The sequence below is a fragment of the Macaca mulatta genome, chromosome 15, assembly GCF_049350105.2.
Source record: "Macaca mulatta isolate MMU2019108-1 chromosome 15, T2T-MMU8v2.0, whole genome shotgun sequence".
NCBI classification, from domain to species: Eukaryota; Metazoa; Chordata; class Mammalia; order Primates; family Cercopithecidae; genus Macaca; species Macaca mulatta.
Genome location: NC_133420.1, coordinates 83,266,558 through 83,291,120, shown reverse-complemented (window position 1 = coordinate 83,291,120; position 24,563 = coordinate 83,266,558). Strand labels below are relative to the sequence as shown.

Below are 24,563 nucleotides of genomic sequence, written 5' to 3'. Positions count from 1 at the left end.
GTGTGTGTGTGTGTGTGTGTATCACCATTCTATATAGATAGTTATTCTCATATGTGGCATACTTAGAAGACTCAGGGATTGACTGGAGTTTTCTTAGAAGAAGAAAACTAATGCCTGGGTGGGGCCTCAAAATGTGAGAAAGATGGGAAAAGTATGCTAGCAAAGAGAGTGGCATGAGCAACAAGTTCATGGAAGCATGAATTACTAAATATTCTCAGTTCATTATTAAATGCAAAAAGAGTGAAAGAGATGAAGCTCAATGAGGCAGATAGTAGCTAGGTCGTGGAAGGACTTTTTTGCCATGCTAAGAACCTTGGATCATATAATGGAAGGAGCGGGGAGCATACTAGGGTTTAAGCTAGGGGTTGATGTGGTTGGATTTTCTTATAAAATTTGAGCTCTAGAGAGCATATTTTGCAAACTGGATATAGTGAGTAGTGAAAGTGGTTTTAAGAGCCACAAGTCTGAATAGACAGTTCTATTAAGAAGCTATAGCGTTAGGCTAGATGGGGGCTGAGAAGGGTTGAACCAGAAGAGTGATGGTAGGTGGTGGCAGAAGAAAGGATGTGAAACTTATTCAGCAAAGTGGCATATGATGATGAGAAAGGCAGGGGAGGATGATTCCCCTGATGGGGCAAGGATGCCATTAAAGGATCTGGGTATATAGAAAGCAGCCTTTTTGCTTATTTTTATTAAGTAGGGAGAAGGGCGACAATGATGAGTTTTGTTTTGGAAATACTGAATTTAAGGTAATGTGGAATAATCAGCAGGATGTGTGAGTCTGAACCTCAAGGGAAAAGTCAGGGCTAAAGATAAAGGTTTGAGATTGATTAACATAATACTCTGGCAAAGAAAGAAGGCAGGATAGCAATTGACAGGAGAAACAAGACATTATAGATAAATGGGAAGCTAGAAAATGCATTTCAAGAGATTAATTATGCTACTAGAGTTTGAAGTCCTTGAGGGATGGAATTCTGTCTCCTTAATTTTTATATTCTCAGCATCTATCACTGTGCCTGGTACCCAGTAGGCACTTAATGAATGTTTGTGGAATGAGTCAAACTTTACCACCATATAGTCTCTAAATATAACTAAAGCCATCTCTAGATTCTAATGGAGGTTTTGCTGATATTGTCACCGCTTTGTTTATTTGATTACTAAAAATAGTATCTGTATTTTACTTTGCCTAGTCAAGACCTAGAGAACAAAGCCTAAATTCAATTATCAGAATATCTCTTGGAAAGAGATGTGCTAACAAGGAATTTGCAGGTAATGTAATGACTAGTTTGATTCCTATGAGATAGAAAGATGATTACTTCTATTCTTAGAGTGGATTGTGGAATGGAATAGTGTCAAACAGGATATGATAGATGAAGACACTGTATAACCAAATCTTTAAATATAATTTTATAATTTTACATTAACAATGATAAATCAGAGTAAATAATATATAGTTATTTTTGATTTTTAGTTTTCAGTGCATTTATAAGGAGTACAAAGAATAATTTTTAATTTATGAAACTGACAGTGTTTTAAAAGTTGAAACATGATCCTCTGCCTCTAAAAAACCCAATTTTTAGTAGCTTGTCAATGACTCTCTAAATGTTACTTATGATCTTTGAACTCTATTCTCAATTTCTTGATCTTGGTTCCTGAAGATCAGCTGTGCAAGACACACAGGTGTTAACACAGCTGGCTTGCTGATGACAACTCTGTCCATATAGCTGTCTTGTGTGTCATTATTCATATTGTTCAGTGTCATTCTGACCTAGCCAAGCTAAAAATGGTACTCCAGCTCAAGAGGGATTTTGAAACCTTGACAAACTAAAGATAAGACACTACAGAATATCATGTACATGTGGTTAGCAGTTTTTAGCTTAAACACATCTAAATAACTAATTTCAGCTTGTATCTATCTTTATCCTTTAAAATAATTTATCTTAGGAATGAAAATATATCTGTGTGGATGAGTGTTATCAATTCTCTTCTCAAGTATGGTTTGTTTGTTTGTTTGTTTAAATAGCTCAAGGTCAAAGCACTCTGTGAGGTGCATTCTGTAGTATATAGCCTATGCCACAGATTTATCATGTTATCTAGTGACTTTATAAGATGTCCATGATTAAATCACCCTATTTTCCAGCTTGATAATTTGATTTGAATAGTCAGTTTTTTAGATCTTTAATTGGGATGCAGCCAGATTGATAATTTGATTCAAGAGATCAGTTTTTTTTTTTTTTTTTTAAATTTCTGTAATTGGGATGTAACTATAATGTGTGGTGTGGTTGTAGTGGTGGATTTTGCCCTCTTTTCTGGTGACAGCAGCTGGCAGTCATGGGAGAGTTCTGGCTTTGCTCCAGAGTTGTAGGTTAAGTTAAATAACCTGCCAGCAAAAGAGGGCTAGTTGCTTACCTCCCACTTTTCAAATTATGAGTTTCTATGCTTGCTGCAGTGCCAATGGAATGCCTGCTTCTGCTGAGAGAGTGTCAGGGTCTCTTTCCAGTAGGTGTGGAGCACAGCGGGAACTGTGGCTTATATCCTGGGACACTGTGGTTTGGGGATCCTCCATTATGACATTGTGATCATTGTATAAGGATGATTGCTACACAGGTAACTTGTTTCTTAGTGTAATAATTGTGTGCCCGTGTGTACGTGTGTGTGTGTGTGTGTCAGAGAGAGAGAGAGAGAGAGAGAGAGAGAGAGAGAGAGAGGGGATATGAATGAATGAATGAGAATGCCCACAGGTGCAAGGAAACTATTGAGGAAAATAAAGATGTTTAACATTCATTGATTATCACAAAACCATTTTTGTGAAACAAACATTGTTGCTAAGATTGCCAAACAATAGATATAAAGAAAAAAAAATAGGGAAATGGAAGTACCAACATCTTAAGTAATTTCTTCAACTATTAATTGTTCATATATAGATATTAAAATGCATTACTATTTGGCACTAAGAGCACTAGACTTAGTATCTCCATATTAGAGATGGCAATAACTATTTCACAAGGTGGATAGCAGAATCAAGTAATGTAGCGTGGAGAGTACGGTTGTCCCTTGGTTTCTTTGGGGGATTGGTTTCCAGACCTTCTGTGGATACCAAAATCCATGATATTTAAGTTCCTGATATAAAATGGTGTAGTATTTGCATATAATCTGTGCACATCCTTCCATACACTTAAAATCACTTCTAGATTTATTTATAGTACCTAATACAATGTAAGTGCTTTCTAAATTATACTGTATTGTTTGGGGAATAATGAAAAGGAAAAAAAGTTTGTACATATTCAGGACAGATGCAGCTTAAAATATATACTTTCAATTCATGGTTGAATTCATTCATGGATATGGAACCCACAGATATGGAGGGCCAACTGAACTTTGAAAATTATGAAGTACTTTTGGAGGTATTATTTGTATTATTACTAATAGAAGTAGTATTGTTATCTGTCTATCCATTTGATTAATTAAATAGTTAAAGAAAAGGTTAAAGAAGAGGGAAAGTATCCATTTAGGGATAACCATCCTATCCCTGAATATCATTTTCATTGCACTGACACACTTTGATCCTTCCTCCTATCACTGTGTACATATCAGAGTCTTGAACTGTCTAATTATGTTTTTTTAAAAATTATTTTCTCTTTCTTTTACATTGTAGAATTCACGAGTTTAGAATGGTGTTCTTATCTGGTCATACTTACTAAGAGCCTCTGAAAGCATAGTGGGTATTTTCTTTTTTTTTTTTTTTTTTTTTTTTGCTACTGTGTATTACAGAGTATATGGTTAACTCTGGCTAGTTCCCTTTTCTTTGTATTTGCAAAAGACTCTCCAGTATGCCTCTTCCACTTGTTTAACCAGAATTTCTGTTAATTAGGTATTAGAATAAGTGGTCAGTAGTTGTGACCAGGAAAGTTAGCTGTGGTATCAGGAGACAGTACACTGATTTCTGGAAACATTGAGGGAAGGAACCAGAAAGTGTCTTGAGATGGCACTCTGTTTTGGCAATATAAACTTGACTCACTAGAAATTGTTTGTAGATTCTCTGGTGAGAAGTAGTCATTAAAAAAAAACTTTACAGATAATAAAAAAATTATCTTTCTTCTATATCTCCAGAACAGGGGATGACCAACTTTTTCTGTAAAGGTCAGATAGTAAATATCTTAGGCTTGGTGAACCATATGGTCTTTGTCTCAACAACTCAACTCTGTCATTGTAACAGGAAAGCAGCCATGGACAATAGGTAGATGAATGTGTATAGCTCTAATAAAACTTTATTTATAATAACAGACAGTGAGCTGGATTTGGTTCCCAGGCTGTAGTGTGCTGACTGTACACTGCTCTTTGGTGCATAGGTTGAAAAATAGTGTGTAGGCTGTTCTAGTACATAGAATGAAAAATAAAAGGAAGAAGGGGAAGCAGTAAGGAATCAGTGGGAATGGAAGGAAGTACAAGGGATGGAGTAGGACAAAGGATGACAAGAAAATGGAGGCAAAGTACAACGTGAACATAGGATGATGAAAATAGAGATTATAAGAAATATTGTAGAAGTCTGTTTTCATATTGGAGTATATCTGGTAAAAAGGTTTATTTTGAAGCATTGGAGGCCATAATAGATAGGAGCAAATAAAATTGAAGCAGATTAAAAGTATGTCATGAAGCCCTGATATCAGTTGCCTTTCCCAGGCATTCAGAATTCAGAGAATGTATACATCTTCTTACATGTGTTTTTAACTCAACCTCAGTTTTTATGTATACCTTGAGGTCTTCTGGCTTGGTATCCGATTGGTAAAAATACAGCTAGTAAATCATTTCATGAGTGTTTTTTTTTTTTTTTTTTTTTAATTGGAACATAGAGTCCAGACGGATTTATAGCTGTGCATGATAAAAGATGGAGGGAGTTGAGCAATTTTTCTAGAAATGACTAATTTAATTTCATAGTTGATATCTAGCAGAAATAGCTTTTTTGTTTGTTTTGGTAGGAGCATAAAAGTTAGAAAACAGACTGTTTACTTGTGAGTAAAGACTAATCAGAGAAATAGGAATAGTACAGTATGGATCTTGTGGATCACTTAAATCTAGAACTGGATTATATATTTATCTTGAAATAAATATATTTCATGGCACCGTTTTGACTTTTTAGAAAGTTTTATTTATTTTTCTTCTCCTGTTTTTTTTAAATGATATGTCTATTAGAAGTATCTCCTTTCTGAAAGTATGTAATAAGAAAGGGAGAAAGTAAACTGTTCTTTCTAAAAATCAAAATTTTAGAGTAGGAGTAATATAGGTTTTAAAAATTATTCTAAAATATGATATTGCATGATTTTAAAGAACGTTATGGAATGTGTAACATCTGATAATTGAGATTTATATTGGGAAAGTCTGTGGAAAAATTATATGTTAAAAATGAGCTGTTAGGCATTTTGAACAAGAAAAACATTGTATACATGTATTAGTCATATTGATAAATGAGAATAAAACGGCATAGAATCTTAATTATAGGATGAATAATGTATTATAAACATAATTAAGGATTGACTTCTGAAATTATAATTTAATCTACAGACAGGTAACTGCTGGTTGTTTTATTCCTAATTCACACTAAGCTTGGTACTTTAAAAGATAAACTTTTCCTTTTAGAAAAAGAAAATTTACTATTCTAATATTACTTCAAAACTTTTTTGACAGTAACTAATTTGCTTTAGATCCTCGTTCTTGAAAATAATAATTTTGTATCCAATAAGCTGTATTTCCTAAAGAAATTCCAAGTTATCTCTCTTTTAATATGTTAGTTACTTTGTTCTCAGCCTGCCTGTTCTATTTCTTTTCATGAACAAACTTAACGCAACAAGGTGAGAGTCCTTTCTTACTATTCTGTGTTGAATCTCCCTGTTCACACCTTGAAATTCAGACTTTCCTTCTGCATTCTTTCTAAAGTCTCTCCCTTCTACCCTTTATTTCTCCTGTTCCTTTTCATCTTTCTTTTCTTTTCATTTGTTGCATGATTGTATTTTTGCTTGTCTTAGTGTCACTGTTTTGTATTCTTTCAACATGATGCTTTCACTCCCTTTACTCATTAAAATAAAATAATTTATAGATAATTCTTTTACAACACTTTTCTAAAAACTTTTCCTAGAAATATTTGAGAACATTTTAGATACTCTCAAAGTTCCAGTTTAATTTAAAAGTGGAAAAAACTCTTAAAATTTTAGTAGAAGTATTTGTGATATTGCGTCTATTATATATCACAGGTCTCTCACTCTTGATGGCATTGTCAAGTTGATTCAACAGATAATTGGTAATTAAATGAAAGTATTAAAGCATGCATATTATTCAAATGATTATGATGTTCATCATTAGGTGTAGCAAAAATAGCTGCATTTTGCAAGTTTTTTTAATTTACTCTAAAGCATTATTTAATTTGGCAAATTAAGTAATATTATACCAAAAATATTGAAATGACAGTAAATCAGTTTTAGATCCAAGATACCACAGCTTAACATTGCTCATAAAGTTTATTTAGAGAATATAAAATGTGGCTTACTGTTCACTGTGTGTCAAGCTTCATGGATGAAGTATGGTGCCTGATGCTAATCAGGTTAAAGGACCTCCAGTGCTTGAGCTGTGTTGTGGATTATACTTACATTGCTTATGGTTTTTTTCCCCCTCTCTTTGCCCGTATTAGCAATCTGCTTTTGTACTTTGACATCCAGGATTTCCCTAGTGAATTTTGTCACAGAAAAAAGAGAATCATCAATATCGCAGTTAAACTTGACTTTCAAAGCTAATAGTATCTCATTTGGGGGCTCAAATTTAATAAATTTTCTTTGATTCTGGGTGAGTTTTTAAACATCAAACAATGAATTGGCCAGGGTGCAGTAAAATATTTAGATCTATTGACTGTGGTTCAGAAGGGTAGAAGGCAAAACACTAGTGGTTTGATGTTGATAAATTCTCAGAACCTTAATCCACATTAATGTTTTCTTTTATCCGAGTACACATTGGTGACAAAAAAAGCAAGAGAAGGTATTCATACATGTAAAATATAAAACCTAAAACAAATGTATTTGTAAAATATGATTTATTTTGTTATGCTAAGTAAGTTTAACAGCATTCTTATCCTGATTGAAGACTCTGGAGAGTGTTTGTTGCAGATAAATATACATTCTGAATTGAGATTCCAGCATGCATGTGGTACTCACGTCATTATAAAAATTATATCATAGTGTGTTTTACAGCATACACTTTGACATTCTCTTATTGACAGAAAGTCTTCAGATCAGCTTGGGACCTATAAGGATTTTTATGCCCACAGATTAGCATGAACAGTTAAAAATGCCATTATATGTTTGTGTATGTTTGCTGGCTTAAAGAAACGCAGAGTTTCTTTAACTCAGAGTTTGATAGTTTTGTGAAATGTGTATATATCTTAAGGAACTAATTAATATAATAAAAATAATTCAAACAGTTTTACAAGCTGCCCGAGTAGACTAGAAAAATGAAGGAGAAATGTTCTATCTTATAGTTTTTGCCAAGTTATATTTGAAGTTGCTTGGATAAAACTAGAGATAGAAATATATTTATTTGGGCAATTAATGCAATTTTTAGTTAACCCTGGTTTTGACCTTTGCTACCTGATAAAAAACTTTTTGTTCTGTGGCATTGAGCTAATTGTATAATATTTATTAAATATATGGTAGCAAATAGATAAAATTTTTAAACCTATTCCAAGCATAAGGAAAGTTAGAAAATATGTCTATGTATTGAAAACTCCTATTATTAAACTATATGATTAAAACAAGAGCTTACTGATCTTAAATGCAAACTAAACTGTGGAATTCTTAAGGCTTTTACTAAGTTTGGAAATTAAAAACCAAAATATCTATTTTTGAATGTTTCCATTTATATTATATAAGGAATATTTTCTCATTTGTCCAGAAGGTGGCAGTGTGATATCAACTGCATGTGATTCCACACTGACTGGAGAATTGGTGTTTTTCCCATATCGGTGATGTGTTTGTATTGTTGCCTTTCCGAATATTTAAAATAGAGTACAAATACTACTGATTTTATCTGTTGTATTGTTTAGAAATTGTGTGACTGTGTTGGTTTATATGTATTTAATCATTAAGACTCAAGTTTAATAAAATCCTGCAATTCTAGAAGAGTGAAAAGGGCAAACAAACCTCTTACTTGTATATTTTTAAGTCTCCTTTTGTGTTGAGTATATTTGTTTTAATTCTAGAGTACATGTTATTGAAGTTTTCTTTTCAAAGACTAGTACCTAATAACAATCTTGTCCAATATTTGTCAGTTCATGTCAGTTAAACACCACATGTTACTAAGCAGGTGATAATGATTAGGAGATTGCTGTTGTTTTTGATTTTGTGAATGTTTTTTCTTTTCTTCCTTTTTTCTTTTTAGGGTGGAACTGTGAAAAAATAATTCAAAACCTCTTGATCAGAAGAGCTCCAGTGACTCTTCTTCCCCTCCCTCATTTCAAGCAGGAGGATGCTTTTTCTTCTTAACATTCTCCCCCAGCACTCTGAATTAGAGATTTATTTGCAACGAAAAATCAATTAGTCCTAAATTTATTCATGGATTTCAGGTCCAGCGATCAATGCAAGTCCACTCAGTGGGCTCAAGGGGACCCAGTTCATCCCAGTTAATGTGTCTGAAGGGGAATTACCATTGATGCTGTTTTTTTCCCTTTAGGTCAGAGATCAGATCTCGCTGTCATGGTCTGCGGCAAGCAGGAATGACTTCACCCTGCAGCTACCCAAACTGCACCTGGAGACCTTTGCAATGGAGGGGCTCAAGGGCGGGCCAGAGGTGGTAGCATGCCAGGTTAGAGTCTAAATAACATTGTTTGCTACTGAGACATATAGAAAAATAAATTGCACTAACTGGAGAGAAAGAAAGCCTCAAAGTATTGTGAATAATTTAAAGGAGATGCAAATAAATGTTTCTTCATTTTCTTCTATCATGTAACAATATACTTTACAAAATGCTGTTTTTTTCTTTAAAGCCTAGAACTAGCCTATTAAAATAATCCAGAAAAGTGTTTTTACCAAGGAAAAATGTGTTTTATGGCAAAGTACAGTATTAAAAGAAAATACTTCCCTATCAGCAGAGGACAATAAGACACTAGGCTGTTATCTCTTTAAGCAAGTCTCAATTTGTTGCTCTTATTGTTTGAAAGTAAGTAACTTTAGAAAAAAAAAATAATAAGAAATCACTTTAGATGTAAACATCAAGAGAGATACCTGAAATTTCTCAATATTAATTCCAAAATATATCCAACATTTCTTACGAAGTAATTTAATTTCAGCAAGACTTAAACTTACCTGTATTTTCTATTGAAGAGTATTTTACCCTTTAATATTTAGTTTTAATGAACATTGTAAGATGTGCAAACTGGGTCATTTCATTTATAAAACTTAAAATACCAAATCATAAGACCTCAAATAACTTTAAAGTACATTAATCAACTTATTTTTAGAAACATTCATTTTCAGATGCTGTAGGTATCGTTCTATTTTATGTCACTATTGTATTAATGTTATTGTGATCAATTTTTTCCTTCAGGTTGTTTTTCTTAATCTGACAAAATGAAATTCAGTGTGTCCTGTTAATGCCCAAAACCTTCATTAAAAAGGAAAACTATCAACATTATGTAAATTATAGGAAGCATGATATTTCAAAAGAGACTGTCATTGTCCAATAGCTCTCTATTTTTTAGTGTATTTAAAAGGATAAATGTCTCTTAAAACTTAGTGTGCCTTTCACATGTTGAGATTTAAAATAATCTTTTTCATTCTTTAGTTTATGACCCTGTGGAATTTTAATTTTATAGAAAATTAATGTCAGTTTGTGTGGAGCAATGTTAATTTTTTATATGCTCCATATCCTAATTTAATTTGTTATTAGTACCAAATTAATGCTCTACAAGGAAAAAAAAATACTCATTGCTTCTTTCATTAGATTGTCCAATATATCTAAAATATATATAATTATAAAACTAAGCATAAAATATTTTTATTTTCTGTTATGGGTAGAATGCTGTACTGTTATTTAAGATGAGATTTAAAATGTGTATTTTAAATTTGATTATCAGTATTTATGAATTCATCATAACTATGAATACAATCTGATTTGAGATTTTTCTAGTGGTTGTAAAATTGTCCTTTACTTGGCTATTTCAATTCAGAATCTCACAAGGCTTAGTATTTGTCATAATTTACAAATAAAGACTTCCTCAAAACTAGATCTTGGTGGTTTGGAAAGAGACTGATTCCCAAAAATGCCCTTTTTGGGGGTTATTATATCTGGGAGCAGCAAGAAGGAAATGTAGAGACCCATAGTTTAAACTACTGTCTTTTCTAGATTCTAATAAAAATAGTTACATACATTCCCACCTGGATAAGTTCCATTGACATACTGTAATATATATCGTAGTTTAGTAGTATAGTATACATCATAGTTGGAAAATTAGGAGACATTAGTGGTAATAATAGTACCTACAATTTCAGGGAACACTTAACTGTGTACCAGGTACCATGCTTAGCTCTTTGCATATGTCATCTTATTTAATTTTCACAATGAGCCTGTCAAATAGATGGCACTATCTCCATTTTACACTTAAAACAACCACCACTGCCACAACAAACACAACAGGTAACTCCTCAGATCAACAGCAAGGAAAAGGCAGAGTCAAGAGCCTGGATTTAAGTCTGATAGTATTTGACTGCTAAGCTGAACTAATAAATCTGATACTAAAAAATGTAGACACATATGTTAGATGGTAAGAGTAAAACACTTAGGTATCTATAATGGAATTTTTCTTCCATTTATAAAAAGTTATGCATCTATGTATGATATAGATCATAGTTTATGCTGTATTATAGACTAATTATAGCCTAATAGTGTGAAACTCTAATTTCACCTTTTTTTTTTGCAGTATAAAAATATGTGCATTTATGCTAAGTGTGGCTGCTTACTTGGGAATTCAGTAGTTGTTTAACTTTGTAGTCTGACTCTGTGCTGATGAAGTTGACTATTCAGGGTTCTCAACCTTTGATTATGAAGAGAAGATAACTCAGCAGGGTGTGGTAGTATATGAACCGTTTGCCCAACTTACTCAGCTGTCATTTGTAGAAGTAGGAGCTGAAGTTTTCTGTCTCCTTCAATGGGGGCAAACTTTATTGTAGATATAATCCTGAATGAAAAGAGACCAGTGAGCATTATTACTGAGTGAAGAGGATGAGTGGATTACCTATGTTCTCTGAACCTGGAAGAACACATGACTGATGCTTTTCTATGGAGAAAAATTCAGTTCAACTTGTTTCTGAGATCTGCTAAGCTGCCCCCCTGGCCTCAATTTCCTTAGCTTAAAACAAAAAAAAAGTAATGCTACTGATCCCTGAGGTTTGCAGTAGGATTGAATGCAGCGATGGATGTAAAGTGTAGTACAGTGCCTAGCCTAGAGAAAGCAGGCAGTGCAGGGTGGCTGTTGTTATTGCAGCCATTATAAGGCCCTTGTAAAGATGAAGTAAGTAACAGTAGCTTGTTTTCATTACTTTTAAGGTGTGTGTATGTTTTATTTTGAGGAATGGTTATTTAAGATTTTTTTTTTCTATATCTTTCCATTTATTTTCTTCACCCTTCCCTGTTTGTTCAAAGACTTTAAATAAAATTTTGATCAAGCACAGCCTACCATAGCTTCATATTTACTTTTCCATGGCATATGATGTTCCAGTGAGGCCATATCTCCAGTGAAACTATTCATTTAAGTTCCTATAGCAAATTTAAACCTATACTAGTGCTTTTGTCTTCCAAATAACAGCAAATAGGCTTTCATTACAATACTGAGAAGAATAAAAACACCCAGATTAGACCAATTAGCTTTAAATGAAAAGTCCAGTATAGTGTGAATGCAGAGAGCTTTGCAATAAAAAAGATTCTACTTATACTTTATAAAGATAATACCTATTATTCATTATCTTATACTCTGAATTACATTTTTTCAATAATTATGATATGTACTATTGGTAATAACTGGCAAATATTAGCAGGCATCCAATAAATGTTTGTGTTTGCATTTTGATTCAGTAGTAATAAATAATAATTATACAGTAACAATAGCTAACATTTGTTGAGTGCACAAAAATCAATCCAAGATGGATAAAAGACTTAAATGTAAAATCTAAAACTATTTAGCTTTAAAACTATGTAAAACCTTTAAGCCAACCTAGGCAAAACCATTCTGGACATAGGAACCAGCAAAGATTTCGTGCTAAAGACGCCAAAAGCAATTGCAACAAAGACAAAAAATGACAAATGGGATCTAATTAAACTTAAGAGCTTCTGTACAGCAAAAGAAACTATCAACAGAGTAAACAGACAACCTACAGAATGGGGAAAATATATTGCAAACTATGCATCTGATGAAGATTTAATAACCAGCATCTATAAGGAACTTAAACAAATTTATAAGAAAAAACCAACTGCATTAAAAAGTGGGTATAGGATATGAACACATACTTTTCAAAAGAATACATACATGCAAGTTAACAAGCATATGAAAAGAAAAAGCTCAATGACATTGCTGATCTTTAGAGAATGCAAATCAAAACCACAATGGATACCATCTCACACCAGTCAAAATGACTACTACTAAAAAGTCAAAAAATAACAGATACTGATGAGGTTGTTGAAAAAAGGGATTGCTTATACACTGTTGGTGGGAGTGTAAATTAGTTCAGCCATAGTGGAAAGCAGTGTGGCAATTCCTCAAAAAGCTGAAAACAGAACGACCATTTGACCCAGCACTCCCATTAACTGAGTATGTACCCCAAGGAATACAAATAGTTCTACCATAAAGACACATGCAGGCGTATGTTCACTGTAGCACTATTCACAATAGTAAAACATGGAATCAACCTAAATGTCCATCCATGGTAGACTGGATAAAGAAAATGTGGTACATGTACACCATGGAATACTATGCAACCGTGAAAAGAACAAGATCATGTTTTTTGTGGGAACATGGAAAAAGCTGGAGGCCATCATCCTCAGCAATCTAACACAAGAACAGAAAACCAAACACCACATGTTCTTACTTGTAAGTGGGAGCTAAATGATGAGAACACACGGACACAAAGAGGGGAGCAACTGGGGCCTTGAGGCTGGAGGGTATGGGAGAAGGGAGAGGATCAGAAAAAATAGCTATTGGGAACTAGGCTTAGTACCTGGGTGACAAAGTAATCTGTACAACAAACCATTGTGACATGTGTTTACCTATATAACAAACCTGCACATTTACCTCTGAACCTAAAATAAAAGTGAAAAAAAATCCTTTAAAATTCTGCCATTCAGAAACAACCAATGTTAACATTTTGGTATATATACTTCTAGTCATTTTTTAGCCATAAATACAAACTCATATGCACATACTATTTATATTTAATATACCTATATATATTTAAACAATAATTGGGCCATATAGTTTTTTTCACTTTTTCCTTTTTATTGGTATGTAATAGTTACACATACTTTGGAGGTACATGTGATATTTTGATACCTATATACAATGTACAATGATCAATGAGGGTAATTTCATTATCCATCCCCTCAAATGTTTTTCTTTATGTTGGGCACATTACAATTCTTCTCTTTTAGCTATTTTGAAATATACAATAAGTTATTGTTAATTATAATTTCCCTACTGTACTATTGAATATTAGAACTTTATACCTTCTAGCTAACTATTTTTGTACTCTTTAACCAACCTCTCTTGGGCCATACTCTCTGTATGCATTTTTTTAAACCTAATAATATGATGTCTTTCTTGTCAGTAAATACAGATTTATATAATTATTTTTGATGGCTGAGTTGTATTCTACTATATGGCTCTACCACAGTATATTTCATCAGTTTTCTGTTGATGGATATTTGAAGTTATTTTGAATTTTTTGGTTATTATGAATAAAATGGTAATTAATATCCTCTTGCATACATATTTTAATTATTCTCTTTTTCCCCTGGTATAAATTAGTAGAATGATTACATCAAATATTATGTATACTCTAAGGCTTTTAATACATATTCTCCAAGTGTCCCTGAAAAAGATAAGATGGTTCCAGTTTACCCCCTACAAGACTTCTATTAGCCCTTTAATATTCTTTTTAAAGTGTGGTTCTTTATTTTCTGATAATAGAAGAAAGTTTTTTTCTCTTTTTATAATTTTGGTCTTCCCTGAATTTTCAGACATCCATTCTCACTAGGTCCTTATGTTATACAGAGTTGCTAGGTTTTAATCTAAGAGATTCTCTCTGGTGAAGTAAGGAAGAAATATTTTGTGGCAGCTGCTCATCTCACAGATTTTCTGTTTCATTGCTTTCTGAGTGCATGACTGTGCTTTGAATATTTGAGATTATTGGAATTGGTAACTGACATCATTTTAATAGTAACTTATCAACAAGATTTTGGATTATCCAGAGTTGTTGTATATAAGAATTTGTGCAATTCTCTTTCTTTTTTTAAATTTTTTACTTGCCAATTGATAAATTGTAGTTGTGTATATTTACATGGTACAAAGTGATCTTATGGCTTATGAATACAATGTGGAATAAATAAATCATGCTAATGAACATATCTATCACTTCCAATTATCTCTCTCTCCCTCTCTCTCTTTTCTTTCTTTTTTTTTTTTTTTTTTTTTTTTTTTTTTTTGTTTTGTTTTTTTGAAACGGAGTCTCTCTGTTGCCCAGGCTGGAGTGCAGTGGCGTGATCTTGGTTCACTCCAGCCTCCCACTCCTGGGTTCAAGCGAATTTCCTGCTTCAGACTCCTCAGTAGCTGGGACTATAGGCATGTGCCACCACGCCCACCTAATTTTTTTTTATAATTTTACTAGAGACAGGGTTTCACCATGTTGGCCAGGCTGGTCTCGAACTCCTGACCTCAAATGATTCATCCACCTCAGCCTTCCAGAGTGCTGGGATTACAGGCATGAGCCACTGTACCCAGCCCAAAATAAAAATATCTTTTATGTTGAAAAATATAAAATAATTTTATAATTGGGTTGTGGAATCGAAAATAATGTTGGAATGTTACCTTCTTCAAAGGTTTGTAAATATTTCCCAGGTAAGAACTGTTTGTTAGGGAAATACAATTAGCTTGCAAAGTCATATAGTTCATCTGAGAATAAATGAATTTGATGGAAAAATACCATCCTTTGTCTCATCTAGCTACTTGACAGGTATGGACTCTAGTTTTTCAGAATATAAATTGTGCCAATGAGCAATCTAAATGTCCTAGATTTGGGGCCTAACTTGAATGTGAATATAAGAGGTAGTGAATTTGGTGCTTTTTTTGGTTGTTGCTGACAGTAGGAAGAGTTTGCTACTTGGTAGTTGACATTTCAGAATTCTGCTCTGAAGATTTCATAGTGCACAAGTGGAACTAAAATTTCTTCAAAATTTCCTTAGTAGAGCTCTAAGCAATGCTAAACAAAAGTATTACAAGAAATGAAATGCCAAGGTGCACATATGAACTTATTACTTTTATCTTTTTGTTTATTTTTGTCATTAAAAAATTTGATGCATAATAGATATACTTGGTTTTAGGGTACATGTGATAATTTAATACATTCATATAATTTGTAAAGTTCAAATCAGTGTGCTTGGGATATAGATCCATCACCTTAAGTATTTGTCTTTTCTTTATATTAGAACCATTCAGATTCTTCTAGCTATTTTAAAATATAAAATACATTATTGTAAACTGTAGTTACCCTACTGATCTAACACTAGGTCTTATTATTTCTATCACACCATATATTTGTACCCAGTAATCAACTTCTCTTCATTCCCTTCTCACCACTACCCTTCCTGGCCTCTGGTAACTACTAATCTATATATCTTCTTGAGTGTCACCTTTTTAGCTCCCACATATGAGTCAGAACATGCAATATTTGTCTTTCTGTGCTTGGCTTATTTCATTTAGTGACCTGCAATTGTATCTATGTTGCTGCAAATGATAAGATTTCATTCCTAATTCATTGTGTATATCTGTATCACATTTTCTTTATTCATTTATTAATGGCCACTTAGGCTGATTCCACATTTTGGCTGTCGTGAATAATGCGCAGTAAAAATGGGAATACAGATGCCTTGTGATATATTTATTTCTTTTGTGTATATACTCAGTGGTGGAGTTACTGGATCATATGGTAGTACTATTTTTAGTTTTTTGAGGAAACTCCATACTGTTCTCCATAGTGCCTTACTAATTTACATTCTCCCTAATAGTGTGCAAGGATTCTCTTTTCTCCATATTTTTATTGACATCCATTATTGCCTGTCTTTTTAATATAAATTTTAACCGGAGTGAGATGATAGCTCATTGTAGTTTTGATTTGCATTTCTGTGATGGTTAATGATGTTGAGTATTTTTTTCATATACCTGTTGACCATTTGTATGTTTTCTTTTGAGAAATATCTATTCAGATCTTTTGGCCACTTTTACATTAAATTATTGATTATTTTGCTATGGAGTTGTTTGAGCTCTTGCATATTCTGGTTATTAATCCTCGTCAGGTGGATACTTGCAAATGTATTCTCCCAGTTCGTGTGTTGTCTCTTCACTTGGTTGATTGCTTCCTTTGCTGTGCAGAAGCTTTTTAACTTGACGTAATCCCATTTTTCCATTTTGGCATGGTTGCTTGTGTTTTTAAAATCTTACACAAAAAAATCTTTGCCCAGATCAATGTCCTGGAGTGTTTCCCCAATGTTTAGGAAAACTTATTTTAAGGGCTTGTTGCAAAGTGAGATAACAATAATGATCTTAGTTTTAATTCAATATCAATATAAATAGCATTTAAACGTTGGTTATAGTCATTGTGAATTACGCCTTGTCATCCTCAATCTATATCTTCTCCTAAGATTTTAGTGTTTGATGACTGGGAAAACTGCTAGATAATTAGCTTTGCATATAAGCAATTATTAGAGCAGTTTTGGTATTTTCCCATAAGTCTTTTCACCATCCTTTTCTGCCATTATTTCCCCTTCTCCTTCTGTGCCTGTTGTTTGATTTCTAGGTTTTTTGTTTGTTTGTTTAATGGTGGTGGAGATGGGGGATGCATCAGATTTTTAGGACAGATTTCTAGGTTTTTTGTTTGTTTGTTTAATGGTGGTGGAGATGGGGGATGCATCAGATTTTTAGGACAGAATCTTGAGGGTAAAAATATAAAATTATGCTCTTTTTGTTCAGATATTTTGCCAGCTGATAAAAGCCAGCCTGCCTTCCTTCCTGCCTGCCTCCCCTCCCCTCCCCTCCCTTCCCCTGCCCTCCCTTCCCCTCCCTTCCTTCCTTCCTTTTTTTTTTCTTTTGAGACAGGATCTTGCTCTGTTGCCCAGGCTAGAGTGCAGTGGTATGATCATAGCTCACTACAGTCTCAAATGCCAGGGCTCAAGCAATCTTCCTGCCTCAGCCTGCTGAGTAACTAGAACCACAGGTGTGCACCACCATGCCTAGGTAATATTTTAAATTTTTTGTAGATAATATTTTATTTTTTAATTTTTTTTTTGTAGAAACACAGTCTTGCTGTGCTGCCCAGACTGGTCTGAAGCTCCTGGCCTCAAGCTATCCTCCCATCTCAGCCTCCCAAAGTGTTGGAATTACAGGCATTAGCCACCATAGCTAGCTCTTTTATTTTAAAAGATATATTTTATTTTAAAAGATTTATTGTAATAAGGTATTTTCTGTATATCCATTATTAAAACATAGTCTTGCACACTAAGTGCCTTCTATCTGTCAACTCCTTCTGATAAGTAGAAGGACTTCTATGAAGTTTTCTTTCTAATACTAACAGATGAGATATCTTACATCTTGCATCCTGGGTTGCATTTCAGACCAGTGGGTTTGTTTCTTGTTTTTTCTTGTTGAGATTTTTATTTCTCTTTGCCTTTTAAAAAGGACAAGATGACATTTAAGAGCAAGTAATTGCATCCGTGTAAAGCTTCTCCTACAGTTTTAAAGAATCTTATAACTTTGTAATCCTTAATTCAGCTTTATGTATGTATGAATTATATACCCTGCAGAAATGATCTGTTTTCACTGATCTGAACTGAGATTAAGGAAAATCTGGTAGGACTTCTTTAAAAATAAGGTAGATTTATAAATTCATTTTTCTAGTTTTATTGTTTATTATTCCTTTTCTTAAAAGGAAGGAAATAAAATCATAGCAGAATCAGTATTACAGAAGGTTGAAGCGGTTATGCAACTTTGCCAGAAAGTAGTAGGACTGGCAATAAAGCAGATGAAATCCTTCCCCCTGTAGATGCACATTACACCAGTAGCAGGGATTCTCATAATTTTATACAATTGTTTTCGTTTTGTGTGTGTGTGGAATACAGCATTGTCCTTTCTTGTGAAGGATGAATATGTATTATAATTCTTGTGGCACTCAAAGTGCTACTGGAGTTCTATCCTAGAATCACTATTTTCTGTGACCCCTTGACCCTAAATTCTTCCAGCATGTCAGTTTCCTCATCAGTAAAATGGAGATGATATTACCTGGTCTGGTGCATCTTTGGGTAATTACGAGGATCCTATAACATGTATGAAAGAACTTAGAAAATTAAATAGCACTAATAAAGGTTTTTGAAATAATTCTTCTTTAAATATTTGGCATATAAACATTCCTTGGTCAGGTATATATAGATTGCTTAGTTTTCAATTTCAGGTTGATATTTTTACCCCTTTAAAAGACAAGCAAGTAAATCAGATTATTTGGAAATTAGCAACCATAGGTCTGTGCAATTTACTGTATGCCATTGAGTTTGCTAGAAAATCATGTTGATTAGAATGGGAATTTCTTAGCATAGTATTTGGAAAAGTTAAAATAATTTCATTTTCTGGGGAAGGAATCAGCATGGTAGTATTAGAAAAAGCCTGTGTGGAGAGTCAGAATGCCTGGATTGAAGTTCTGGCCCTGTAATTTAACCACTTTGGTAAGTCACTCAACAGCACAGAGCAACCATTTCCTCATCCGTAAAAGGTGACAGTGATGCCAGTCTTGCTTTTGCTCACAGGACTGTAGGGAGATCAGATGAGATAATGTGCATGTGAAGGTGATTTTCACATTAAAAATGCTATATTAATAAAAGCTAAGTTGGACTGAACTATAAAAGGCCTAAGGTCAGGAACGGTGACCCAAGTATACTGAGAAATGTTTTAGTGTTTTGACTTTTGGAGGTTTTTGATTGATGACCTGTTCATCATGTGCCTTCAAAAAAATAAAATGTTCAACAACTTTAGTGTTTCCTTCCAGTTAAGTATACAGCCATTGCCAAGACCCAGGTGGTAAATTCATACCATATACTACTATTTAAATAATCGTATAAAGTAATGCAAACATTACTACTGTTCCCATATTTTGAAACATTTTGTCACCTTTATTTACACCATTTAATTTTGGGGTGATTTCAAATTCCAAATCTGTGAAGTGGTAACAGTATTTGCTTTTATGTGAGATGTTTGAGATGCAATTAGTAAAAAACAAAAATGACAAAACATATCAAAGTGCGGTACAGAATGTTTTTTTTTGTTACAACTTTCAGTTCTAGGTGGCCCTAAGTAGAAAAGCTGCTGAAATGATGTGAACATAATTCCTTTGTCATTAATGTTAAGAGGCAAAAACGAAATTCTAAACTTGATGCTTTGTCCTTTTGTTCATTTTAAGGCCCATTTTAAAATATAACTCGAACTATTATATCATTTAATACTTATTATTGAGAGACCGAAGCCTGTGAGCAGTTGAACTTTCAAGTGCTACAACCAGAATTGCTATTCATTTTAGCTACTTGGACGAAAAACAGTGTTTGATGGACTGCCTAGGTGAAGACCTGGAAAAGGAAGGGTTATCTACAAATTGAGTGAGTTTATTATGGCTTAGTGATTTGCTGATTGATTTCATTTGCTGTCAGTTAAGGCTCTCTTAATGTCAGTTTTCTTTGCATAATGCCTTGAAATAAAGACTGATGAAGTTCTTCAAATTGATGCCGCTTATATAAACTGACCCTGATTTGCCCTATTCTGCATGACAACTTAAGTGACAGCAGTTAGAAGAAAATACAGCAATGAATATGCAACTTAAGGATTAAGGAAGATGCAGTAAATCATTCAATCTAAAACCAGGTACAAAGGTAATTTCTTGTAATAATTCCACAGATGCCTTACGTTTGTTAAACAGACTATTGTTACTCTCAAATATATGTTTTCATTAGGTACATGTATTTGAATTGAAGAAGATAACTAAAAGTTATTCCAACAGGGATCCTAATTCTTTTCCCTCTTATTTAAAGTTGGAATTATCAAAATCACAGTTTTAAAAATATTTTACATAGGATATCTACATGCAAAAGAATGATTGGACTTTTATCTTACAACATGCACAAAAATAAACTCAAAATGGAGTAAACAATGTTTAAAAAGACCTAATACCATAAAACAAAGGAAACAATTAACAAAATGGAAAGGCAACCTGTGGAATGGGAGAAAGTATTTATAAACTGTATATCCAGTAAGGAGTTTAATATCCAAAATATATAAGAAACTCATACAACACAATAACTTTTTTAAAAAATGGGCAAAGGACCTAAAAAGACATTTTTCCAAAGAACACATGCAAGTGGCCAATAAGTAAAAAGGTGTTCAGCATCACTAACCATCAGGGAAATGAAAATCAAAACCACAGTGAGATATCACATCACAACTGTTAGGATGGCTATTACCAGAAAGTTAAAAGACAACAGGTGTTGGCAAGGATGTAGAGAAAAGGGAACCCTTGTGCACTATTGGTGGAAATGTAAATTGGTATAGCTATTATGGAAAACGGTATGGAATTTTCTCAAAAAATAAAAATAGAACTACTGTATGATCCAGCAATCCTACTTCTGGGTATATATCCAAAGGAAATGAAACCGTTGTCTTGAAGACATATCTGCACTTCCATGTTCATTGTAGTATTATTCACAATAGCCAAGATATAGAAACAACTTAAGTGCCCTCTAATGGATGAATGGACAAAGGAAATGTTTACACACACACACATACACACACAGGAAAATTCAGCTTTAAAAAATAAAGGAAATCCTGCAATATGCAACAACATATATGAACATGGAGGACATTATGCTAAGCGAAATAAGCCAGACGCAGAAAAGAAAATACTGCATGATTCCACTTATACACAGAATTTTTAAAAATCTAACTCATAGAAACAGAGGAAAAGGTAGTTACCTGAGGTTGGGGGTGGTTGGGGGAATGAGGAGATAATTGGTCAAAGGGTAGAAACTTTGAGTTATAAGATGAATAATCTCTGGAGATCATGGTACAGTGTTATATAATGCATTGTATACTTGAAATTTGCTTAGAGTCAGGGCCCTTGAGGGTTGAAGGTTGAGGGACTCTCCTACAGCTAAGAGTCTGTGGTGGGAATGTAGATTGCTGGGGGTCTCTCACTTACTCTTTCCCCACTTTACTGGACCTCTCCAGGCTCCCAGCCAATCCCGGATGAGCAGGCTGTCTTGCTTCCCTCTCCTTCCTTGCTTTTGGTGTTTCCCACTCCTCTGTGGAATTCCAGTGCTCTCTCTTAGATGATCTATTTGAAGTGTGATTATCTACTTGCTATTTTGATTCCTTTTTATGGAAGAGGCGAATACCATATGCATGTAGTCAGTATTCTCACCACATACACAAAAAGGGTAACTGTGAGGTGATAGATATGTTAATTAGCTTGATTGTGGTAATAATTTTACAAAGTATATGTATATTAAATAATCACATTATACCCCTTAAATATATACAATCTTTATTTGTCAAAAAAAAAATATTTTATTTGAGTTTGCATAGTACTGTATATTAAGTAACCAGTGAAATGTAGGGTAATTTTAGAAAGGGTTTAGGAAGTAGTTTTCAGTTTTGGAGCTTTCTAGTAACAGTAGTAGGTTTTTTCCCCCTTTTCCCACCGAAAGTCTCCTAGTGACTAAAAGGAGGCATAAGTTTTTGAGGGAAGACTAACTTAAGAAGTAACTCACTGGAGAAAACATTAAAAGGTAAACTGTGGCATATAAAATTTTAAGGTATTTGTTTGAGTGAACTGGGCAATTCATGAGTTGTGCAGCTCCAGGCCAGAAGTAGTTTGGAGGTCATGTTGAGAGAACACACTCAAATTTCTATACTTTTATAGACACTAAGCCAAAATCCAAATCAACTCTTTATCTGAAATAAAAGATTGTTGCTTAATTCATTTATTTTCAAAGGAAAAATAAAAATAAAAAACAATTTAAATTCTCGTAATTTCATTTAGAAATAGTATTCTTAATTTTCTTAACAAAGTACCCTTTAAAAAAAAAATCTCAGAAGACTTGCCAATACTAGCCGATCGAATCCTTCCTCAATTTTAAAAAACAGGAATTGCATGTAAACAAGTCGGGCCAACTCTTAGAACCTGCTTTCTATATCCCCCTTCTCTGTTCTCCTTCTTTCCTAGTTCATTCAGCCCCAGTGGTCAGGCTGAGCTGACTATGAGAGAGGGCCCTCTAGAGGCACTGGAAGCATATTCCCTCAGCTCCTAAATGAAGTCTCAGTAAAGTGACCTAGGAGACTGTGCAGAATGACTGGCCCCTTGTTTTATCCCAGACTCTTTTCCAGGTAGAAACACTTATCTCTGTGGAGATATTTGCTCTGAACAACATGTTTCTTTTCTTGCTGATTATTAGTATGGACTTAAAAAAATAAGAGAAGGTAACACATTTTTAAAGGAATACTACTTAACTTTTAAAACTTGGTGTGATTTTCACATCCTGACTTAATTTTTTTGGTTGCAATAATTAGAAAATTAATTGGAAGCCATACATATATCTTTTGATTGATGACCTGTTCAACATGTGCCTTCAAAAAAATAAAATGTTCGACAACTTTAGTGTTTCCTTCCAGTTAAGTATACAGCAGTGGCCAAGACCCAGGTGGTAAATTCATGCTGTATACTACTATTTAAATAATTATATAAAGTAATGCAAACGTAACTACTGTTTCCATATTTTGAAACATTTTGTCACCTTTATTTACACCATTTAATTTTGGGATGATTTCAAATTCCAACTGTATATGTTGATTTGTAGCTCCTCTGAAACTAGCTAATATCACACCAGAAATTTACACAATGAATTGTTAAACAATTCAGTAGAATCGTTTTGCTTATTATATGGATTTGTATATGCTCTAGTAAAATATGACCCTATAGACTTAAGTATATATTGCAACAACTCCAAATGATGTAATTTGGTTATAACACAGGAGTTATTTTTCATCATTCAGACCCCAAATCCCGTATCTGAAATTCCAAACTCCAGAATGCTCTGAAAACTGGTAACTTGGAGGCAAAACCTGACCTGCCCTAATTTTGTGGCAAAACCTGAGAAATATGTTTTTGATTAGAGAGTGCTGTCCCAGATCTTGATGAGAGTGTTATTTAATATATGGCATATGCCCCTTGTTTCTTTTCTTTTTTTTTTTTGTGGGGGGGTGGGTTGTTTGTTTTTTTGAGACAAGTTCTCACTTCTGTCACCCAGGCTGGAGTGCAGTGGTACAATCTCAGCTCACTGCAACCTCCGCCTCCCAGGTTTAAGTGACTCTCTTGCCTCAGCCTCCGCAGTAACTGGGACCACAGGTGTGTGCCACCACGCCCGGCTAATTTTTGTATTTTTGTAATGGTGACAGAGTTTGGCTGTGTTGGCCAGGGTGGTCCTGAACTCCTAACCTCAAATTATCCACCTGCCTCGGCCTCCCAAAGTACTAGGATTACAGCCCATATTTCTAAAATAGGAAAAATCCTGAACTGAGAAACACATCGGTTCCAAGGGTTTCAGATAAAGGATTGTGAGAATTGTACTAGCATTATAAAATAGGTTCTATGCAAAGGACATATACTATTGTTTTAATGCATTGTGTCAATGCAATCAAACAAAGGTTTTTTTCTTATAGAGCAGCACATTCAATCTGTGGGATGGTATGCTTGAGTGAATTTTTGCTGTCTACTCTCTCTTCCATCTTGTTTTGAGTCAGAAAGGAATTGTGTAGTATTTTATGCCACTTGAAAACTCAAAAAGACTTCAACAGTTGTGTTATATGCAAATCAGATAAGGCTCTAATAGGCTTTATCTTGTTTGTATATAGTACCTGTTTGCAAACTAAAGGCACATTTTCACTCCATGCCAGTAGGAATCCTCTGAGGCATTATTTTTTGGGCCCTTCCCAGTTTATATCCTGAAAGCAGAATGGATGACATGCCTTGACACATAAGTTGCCTTTTCTTACTCAACGTTCTAATGTGTTCTCACTGGTAAAGGAATGCAGATTTTTTGAAGGATCTGGAGAAGCTACGCTCTGCTGGTATTCAAACAATTACTCTAGATAGAGAGAGGAAGGCCTGTTGTTGTCAGTTCAGTGGCTTGGTGGTTCGTATCCCGGACTCCTGGTAGTCCATAGGAGCAACAGGGACTAG

General features: G+C 33.9%; 1 protein-coding gene across 3 annotated transcripts in view; it reads left to right on the top strand.

The window, feature by feature from the left end:
• The window catches only part of CCDC171 (coiled-coil domain containing 171), a 387,879-nt gene that overhangs the window by 276,025 nt on the left and 87,291 nt on the right, over window positions 1-24,563 (top strand). For 2 of the 3 annotated variants that reach the window (XM_015117649.3, XM_015117650.3), the window contains exon 24: window positions 8,710-8,841. The exons of the other annotated variant lie outside the window; for it this stretch is intronic. In XM_015117649.3, the coding sequence (XP_014973135.3) occupies window positions 8,710-8,841 (132 nt within the window). The remainder of the gene's footprint in view (window positions 1-8,709; window positions 8,842-24,563) is intronic. 3 annotated transcript variants of the gene reach the window in all.